At 35.8% G+C, this 8,973-nt stretch overlaps 1 protein-coding gene across 2 annotated transcripts in view; it reads left to right on the forward strand.

Moving 5' to 3' along the window:
• MAGT1 (magnesium transporter 1) overlaps positions 1 to 6,753 on the forward strand; it is an 80,450-nt gene extending 73,697 nt beyond the window's left edge. For both annotated transcript variants that reach the window (XM_004777107.3, XM_013048171.2), the window contains exons 9-10: positions 2,838 to 2,928; positions 4,768 to 6,753. In XM_004777107.3, coding sequence (XP_004777164.2) covers positions 2,838 to 2,928; positions 4,768 to 4,783 — 107 coding nt within the window. In that variant the 3' untranslated portion in view covers positions 4,784 to 6,753. The remainder of the gene's footprint in view (positions 1 to 2,837; positions 2,929 to 4,767) is intronic.
• Positions 6,754 to 8,973: the final 2,220 nt, after the last annotated feature.

Below are 8,973 nucleotides of genomic sequence, written 5' to 3' on the forward strand. Positions count from 1 at the left end.
GCCCCTGTACTTTGGTTATTAACGAAGTTGAATATTTTTCTGAATGTTTATCAGCTGTTTGTGTTTTCACTTCTTTTTTTTTTTTTTTTTTTTTTTTTTTTTTTTTTTTTTTTTTTTAAAGATTTATTTATTCATTTATTTGACAGAGAGAAATCACAAGTAGATGGAGAGGCAGGCAGAGAGAGAGAGAGGGAAGCGGGCTCCCTGCTGAGCAGAGAGCCCGATGCGGGACTCGATCCCAGGACCCTGAGATCATGACCCGAGCCGAAGGCAGCGGCTTAACCCACTGAGCCACCCAGGCGCCCCTGTGTTTTCACTTCTATAAAAAGTCTTTGTCTTGGGCGCCTGGGTGGCTCAGTGGGTTAAGCCGCTGCCTTCGGCTCAGGTCATGATCTCAGAGTCCTGGGATCGAGTCCCGCATCGGGCTCTCTGCTCAGCAGAGAGCCTGCTTCCCTCTCTCTCTCTCTGCCTGCCTCTCCATCTACTTGTGATTTCTCTCTGTCAAATAAATAAATAAAATCTTTAAAAATAAAAAAAAAAAAAAAAAGTCTTTGTCTTTTGCCATTTATATATTATCCTTAGTACTTTTTATATTGGTTTGGATGGACTTTTTATATATTAAAATATTCACACATTGGTATTTGTTGCAAAGAAATGCTAACAGTGTAATTTTATTTCACTCATATAAAATACATTTAAGTCAGAGTTTTCCCTTTATGGCTAAAAGGGTGTATGTCATCAAATTAACCTCCTAAATATAGTGTACTTGTTTATTTGAAAAAATGTGATGACATTGGATTTTAAATTTGGGAGATTCTTATTTTGCTGAATTGAAATGAATTTTTACATATTACAAAAGTAGAACTAATGTATCAATTTTGTATCCAGTCGGTATAAATCCTTTCATTACCTGACTTTTAAAAATTTGCCTATTTCGGTATTCATTATTGGGAAAAGGCCCTCTGAATGCTACATTGGTAGTATGAATTAATTATAAAACACTTTGGTGGCACATTAGAATAATCACAACTAATAATAACAAATACTTATTTAATATTTGTTATCTACCAGAAACTGCCCTAAACACTTTTAGATATATTATGTGAAAAAAGTAGAATACAAATGTAAATACACTGATACTATATATACACACAGGGGTGTGTGTGTGTGTGTGTGTGTGTGTGTGTGTGTATTAGATAAAAAAGACTTATACAATAGCTCATGTGTTAATACTTACTAAAAGATATGTGTAACATTTTCATTTTAGCCCCTAATTATATTATGTGAAGATTTAAAAAGGAAAAAGAATGGCTCCCTAAGTATAATAAGACTAAAAATTGTGTTTTTAGAGTCAGCCAATAAGTATGTTTCCCTAGAATTTCCATGGGTGTAGAACACATGCTTTCCCACATCCCCACCACTATGCTTCTTAGCCAGTCTTAGTTTCAGGACTTGAAAGAGCCTCAAGTTATGAGAATCATACCTGAGCATTGTGGGATCGGCATCCAAAGTTAAGGTTGTTAACTGCTATGCTAAACTAGAGCATATGAGATTAATGGAGAGAGTGTGAATTTAGGACCAAGATTCATGGTATTTCCCCCTCATTATTCAAATGAGGTATCCACGTTGAATGAGTTCCTTATGTAGGTGGTGTAGTTACCTATAAATGAATAAAGTACTTTCAAGTGAGGGTGTCACAATGATGTTGTTAGATGTCTTTTTTTTTAAAGATTTTATTTATTTATTTGACAGACAGAGATCACAGGTAGGCAGAGAGGCAGGCGAGGCGGTGGGGAGGGGGCACGCAGGCTCCCTGCTGAGCAGAGAGCCCAATTCCAGGACCCTGAGATCATGACCTGAGCTGAAAGCAGAGGCTGAACCCACTGAACCACCCAGGTGCCCCAGATGTCTGTAAATCAGTATCCATACCACATTTTGTGTCATGTGTTAATACTCATTAAAAATATATTTAACATTTACCTTTTAACACCTAATTATATTGTGTGAAAATTTAAAAAGGAAAAAGAATTGCTCCCTAAAGTATAACAAGACAAGGTTTTTAGTGTCGGCCAATAAGTACGTTTCCCTAGAACTTCAACTGCTGTATTAACACACACAAAAGGCCACATTTAACGCTATAGAAGAAATTTATTAAGTGACTAAGTGACTAAGTAAAATTTTCTAACACTAATTCTTTTTTGTTTAAAGATTTATTAGTGTGAGCATGCTCACATGCATGGGGGAGGGGCAGAAGATGAGGGGGAGAAGCAGGCTCTGCGGCATGGCGCAGTACTCAAGGCTCGATCTTTTTTTTTTTTTTTTTTTGACAGAAATCACAAGTAGGCAGAGAGGCAGGCAGAGAGAGAGAGGAGGAAGCAGGCTCCCTGCCAAGCAGAGAGGCAGATGCAGGACTCCATCCCAGGACCCCTAGATCACGACCTGAGCGGAAGGCAGAGGCTTAACCCAATGAGCCACCCAGGTGCCCCAAGGCTCCATCTTAAACCCTGAGATCATGACCTGTGCTGAAATCAAGAGTCAGATGCTTGACCTATTGAGCCATCTATGTGCTTCTTTAACACTAAATTCTTGACTGTGATGACTTTATTACTTCACAAAATTAAATTGCACAAGCATATAAATGGAACTACTCTATTGTATTGTAATCGGTCAAATTAAATGGGAAGGCAGAATCCTAAAGATTTAAGAATGGGCATGGAAATTTTTGGAAAGTTGAGGTTTACCACTAAATTTTCACTCTTGGAAGTGTAGACTACCATTTATGCCCTAGTTCTTTATTACGTCTAACATGCTCATTTTACACTTTTGTTTTTCTGCAGTAATGTGTGTGGCCGGTATTGCGCTTGTTGTATTATTCTTCAGTTGGATGCTCTCTATTTTCAGATCTAAATATCATGGATATCCATATAGGTATGATTACTTTACACTTACATAGTGATTACCTATACTTAGAATGATTAGAGTTGCTGTTGCTTTGTAATATTTTTTTTTTGCTTTACCTCCAAACTGTTGTAGCTTCTAAAGCAGATATAAGCTTTAACTTAAGTGTGTTGCTTATAAAAGTTAACTTAAGATAATTATGATACAGTGGACAATAGTATGTGATTTCTCAGGAACATTTTTGAGGGTTATTCTGACATCACCTAATTTAATCTAGAAATCTGAAGAACACTTAATGGTTAGAATATTTTATACATTGTCTGCATACCCTATTTTCTCTTGAACAAATTATTTTTTTAATGTTTTTTTAAACTTCACACACCTCTACTTTTTAGGGCTCTTTAGATGGCATAAACAACTTTTTTTTAGAATCCAGTTTATAAAGAGTATAGGAAGGAGTGTTCAAGAAGATCTAACTGTCTTGAAATGTTCATAGTGATCTCTAAGGCTCAGGGAAGAAATTAACTCCCCTGATCTAAATTCTTGATTTTATTCTGTTAATAGCCACAAGAAATATACCTACATAATGGGGGATGTTGTGAGTTTTATCATCTGAGTGCCAGGCACCATAATTCATGTTCTTTTAATACAACATTGTCCTGTTGTGTAAAGGATTATGAACACTAAAGATAAAGTATATCAAGTGAAATTTTTAAAAAAGATTTTATTTATTTGAGAGAGAGTGAGAGAGAGAACATGAGAGGAAAGAAGGTCAGAGGAAGAAGCAGATTCTACATGAAGCTGGGAGCCTGATGCAGGACTGGATCCTGGGACTCCAGGGTCATGACCTGAGCCTAAGGCAGTCGCCCAGCCAACTGAGCCTCCCAGGCACCCCAGAAGCCCCTTTAGTAGACAATTTTGAACAACTCTCTAGTTGATTCATTATTTCATGACATTCCTGGATGCCTTTTAATCAGTGAACATCATAAATTAATCTTCTTTTGCATGTTGTTTCTTGCAAACTTACTTAATTTTTAGTTCTTTTAAGTTTTTACTTAAATTCTAGTTAGTTAACATACAGTGTAATACTAGTTTCAGGTGTATAATACAGTGATTGAACACTTCCATACAATACCTATTGACACCTCTTTTGTCTAAAATCAAGATGCTTATCACAAGTGCACTCCTTAATCCCCATCACTTTAACCTATCCCCCCAACTCACCTCCCTTCTGGTGACCCTCAGTTTGCTCTCTATAGTTAAGAGTATTTTTCTTGATTTGCCCCTTTTTTTTCCTTTTGCTTGTTTTATTTCTTAAATTCCACACATGAGTGAAATCATATGTTATTTGTCTTTCTCTGACTTATTTCACTTAGCAGAATACTCTCTGGCTTATCCATGTCATTGCAAATGGCAAAACTTCCTTCTTTTTTATCCACTTACCAGTTAATGGACACTTGGGCTGGCAAATGTAACTTAATTTTAAGAACAAAACCTACTAGAACTTTGATTCTTGATTTATTCTTCTGTGTATTTATATTTTAAAATAATTTTTTCTTTATAGAATACTAACTGGGATGCAAGGGTAATCTTGCTGGGATTTCTATTGCTTATTTCATCACCATGGTTGATCCAATTATTAATCAGTGTCTCTCTTCACGAGATTTTTTAAAAACAAGTTTATGTCTATTTCCTTCTCTTCTAAGACTATCTTAAAATATGTTGGCGTTTCTCCCTTTTTGTTATTAATACTCAAAGTTTATTATACATGCACCCAAATGCTCTTTTGTCTAAAATCAAGATATTTATTAGAAGTAAGGCCTATTGTTTTTTTAGAGACTAATCGTTTTTTTAATATTTTTGTTTCAGCTTTCTGATGAGTTAAAAAGGATCCCAGAGATATATAGACACTGGAGTAATGGAAATTGAAAAATGAAAAATGTGTGTGTGTGTTTGAAAAGAAGAATGAAATTTGTGTATTTTGTATTACCTCTTTTTTTCAAGTGATTTAAATAGTTAATCATTTAACCAAAGATTTGTAGTGCCTTAACAAGCAATTTCTTGTCAAAATCATGAAGTATTTGGATACAGTTCTCCTTTTAACCTTCCCTCCCTGATGAACTGTATGTATAACATTTAATTTAATAGTATTAAGTACATTATAAAAATTTTATAACTACATTTGAATTAGAACAAGGTTCAGAACTGCTTTAGTTAACTGTTAGCCATCTAATTTTATATTATCTTATCCAAAGGTAGGGGAAAATAGTCCTGACCAGGTGTTCCTACATATGCCTATTACAGACAAATGCATCAGGAATGCATTATTAGCTGTTTCACATTTGCATGGATGTGTATACTTTGCACATCTTTACTTTTGGGCAGAAAAATCATTATGTGCTATGTGATCTTCTGACGTGCCTAGCCTTTAGAAAAGAAGACTAGCCAGTCCTCTCCCTCCTTCATGTTTCCTACTGAAATACAGTGCTAGCTATGCTTCTTGGTAGCTGTAGACATTAGAAAGTCTAAATACAGGATTATGATTTCTGCATGAGTGTGGTGTTAACTCCTTTTATTTGGAAAGATTTCAGGTTCATTCTGTCTCCTTAATTTATTTTAGGTAGGCCCCTCTAATAAAATGTGGCTTAGTGCTAAAAATCAGTGTAACTTAAAAATGGTCTGAACTGTTTCTACAAATTAGAGATTGTCATTTCTTTCATTTGTACCTCACAGAAAAAAATAGGTTCATCTAGTTAAGTCGATTCCTGTATTACAGTTCTAACGTATTTCATTAACCCTTGTATTTAGGAAAAGGACTCCCCTAGATTGGGAAAAGCATATCCTGATATATTGAGTTGTTGCTTATGAATAGAAAGTAAATTGTTTCTTGAAAGTTATGTTTTTGCTATTACTTTAGCCTTCATCCTTTAACTTGAAGTGGAGAAACAGTAAACATTTGAAGAGGTTTTGAGTTTTGTCTTTTTTTTCTGTCAGTGGAAATAACCATATATGCTAACCAAATTTTTGTCCAAATTTTTGCTTTGGCTCTCATTAGATCTAGCCATAACCTTCTCCATAGTTTCACTGTTATGGAAATACGATAATAATGACTGTGAACAATTTTAAATCTTAAAAGTATTATGTCAAAATAATACTTTGCCTACTATTTACCATCTAATAACTTAACCATGTGGTCTAGAAGTCTTATATCATAGAGATTTGCAGAAGAGATGAATATAATTGCCTAAGAAGAAATATTTTATGTGGCTTTTTTGTTTTTGTTCCAAGATTTGGCAGGTCAGGGCATATAGTTGACCTTTTTACTCTTTAGTGGTTCCACTTTTTGTTAATTACTTCCCTATAAATTGTGTGATTCTGGATTCCTTATCTGCTGTCCTTATAATTGTCTCAGGCCAAATAAATTTATGCTGTGATTCTTATGACATTTGTATGAAGATGCCCTGATTTGAACAAATTGACCAGGGTTATACTACTGCCATGTAATCTGTATAGCTCCCTATGATGTGCCATGAGCATCAAAAGAATGACGCTTTTTTGTATTTGTTTTGTCTCCCTTAAGAGCACATTTTTCTTGTGGAAGGAGAAGAATTGCATTCTGGCTAAAATCTGTAGAGTGCAGATTTACTAAACTTAGAGTTACTTTTGTGGAAATTTTGAAGTTCGCTTTCATCTGAAGTGCCTTATGTAGACTCTTAATTTACTTTTCTAGTAATTTTTGAATATTTGTTATGCATTTTAAAAATACTATTCAAAATGACACATTGTAGTAGCAAAGATAACCAAATGTCTGGCTGTTTGCTTTTTGACCACATCAATAAACTTTTACAATCTAAACTCTTAAGTTTTTTTATTAACATGAAAAGGGGGTGAATTTAAAACATTAAATTAGGATTATAATATTAGGTTATTTCAGTTTTTTAAAAAAGATTTATTTATTTATTTGAGAGAAGCGTGCACTTGAGAGCAGGCGGAGGGGAGGGGCAGTGGGAGAGGGAGATAATCTCAAACAGATTCCCTGCTGAGTGTGGAGCCTGATGCAGAGCTCTATCTCACAACCCTTAGATCATGACCTGAGCCGAAATCAAGAGCCAGTCACTTAACAGACTGAGCCACCCAGGTGCCTCTGGGCTATTATAATTAAATTTTGGGGCAGCTCAGTGGGTTAAGCCTCTGCCTTCAGCTCAGGTCATGATCTCAGGACCCTGGGATCGAATCCCACATCAGACTCTCTGCTCAGTGGGGAGCCTGCTTCCCCCTCTCTTTCTGCCTGCCTCTCTGCCTACTTGTGATCTCTCTCTCTCTCTCTGTCAAATAAATAAATAACATCTTAAAAATAAAGAAAATATAATTAAATTTCTACAGTAAGTTTGATAGGCCAATTTCCTTAAGTATTTCTAAATCGAGATACATTCTTCCAGGATTCCATATGTTATCTTTCATTAATGTTGTTGTAGGTTAGTTAAAACAGCCAGGATAAGTAGGTGAATGGCTGTCTTCCATGGTTGATCTAGTTTTGTCCCAGTTGGTGAACACTGTGACTAGGTCATTACCTTTTTGTACTAAATAATTGATTTGAAACAGTTACCCAGACGGATTATGACGTTATATGAGACTGAACAACAGTACATTTGCAAACATGGAATGGGAACACTGGACAGGAAGTAGAGAGATCTAGCTCTTAAACAGATTTTAGTTCTTATTCTCTGTCTAGCTATGTGACCATAGGCAAGTCACTTGAAATAGGTTCTTTCAGGACCTATTTCTTTATTCTGATGCAAGTGCATTGAACTAAATTACTTTAGTGTTCCTTCTAGCACCACTGTTTTAGGTGCAAAATATTAAAGATATAGTTAAATTTGAATATGTATCATTTGTGATATTCAGGTTTGATATTGAATTAAATCAGTTGAAATGTAGGATGTTTTGTAATCAGATTTCTGAAGAAGCTGTGAAATGCTTGTGGAGACCATTATAGCTGCAGGTTGTTTAATATGCATTGAAGTATTTTTTAGAAAGGATCTACTTGAAACCAATATGTTAGTATCAGATCTTGATTTAAATGCCCAGGTATAACCAAGAATGAAACCAACTGTAGCGGTGTTAATCTGACAGAAAATCAAAGCCAAAAGAACCATAAATACCATTTAATCAGTCCCTTCATTTTGACTGCTAAAGAAAATCTGCCTTAGATAGGTGACACAGCTCACCAAAAGTTGTTCCAAGGAAAGGCCTATGGGTTTCCAGTTTTGCTGTGAATTTCCTATGGATTAGGTTTCAGTGTGAGATGTAAATTATTCCCTGGAGACATGGAAATCATAGTTAGTCTACCTTGAATTGTTTCCTGACATCAAGACCCTGAGAGAAGGGTCCTAATGAGAGAGGCATTTCCCTAGAACGGCTGATATAGGCTTCAGAAGAAGGGAAGAATTTCAATGGACTCTCTTTAATCTGTGGAAGTAGAATTTAGGGGCACCTGGCTGGCTTAGTCAGTAGAACATGGAACTCTTGAGTTCAAGCCCCACATTGGGCTTAGAGCTTATTTCAAAAAAAATGGCTAAGATGGCAAATTGTATGCATATTTTACCACACATCAAAACTAAAATAGTAATGCCTTGGCCTCCACCCCATGTTGGCATTTACTCATTGACACCACTTTGTAATTTCATCATTGTCCTGAAAATATGAGTACAGCTGGAGAAGGTATGACTTATGGTTAAAATGTTGAATCATGGTCTTCGGGCTCTTTGGGGGAACAATTTAAAGACATTCAGGTAAACCCTGCCTGCATAGTCAGTGATGACTAGTATATTCCAATGAGTGCTTTGTAAATGACTTAGATCTGGAAGAAACTCATCAGGATATGTGGGCATCCCCAAATATCCAGACTCAGAAATGATCCATTTGGTTTGAGCCTTCCAGTTCATGATGCCTGGCCATGGCTCTGCGGCCAGCAGTCACAGCTAGAGAACTTCAGGTCTGAAGTTCTTTTTGTGACCCTCAAATAAAATTAATGAAATGTTTCCCCCCCTCAAACACAGCTCAAACACAATTTCT

Source organism: Mustela putorius, unplaced genomic scaffold (assembly GCF_011764305.1).
Source record: "Mustela putorius furo isolate JIRA1106 unplaced genomic scaffold, ASM1176430v1.1 tig00003862_pilon_pilon_pilon, whole genome shotgun sequence".
NCBI lineage: Eukaryota > Metazoa > Chordata > Mammalia > Carnivora > Mustelidae > Mustela > Mustela putorius.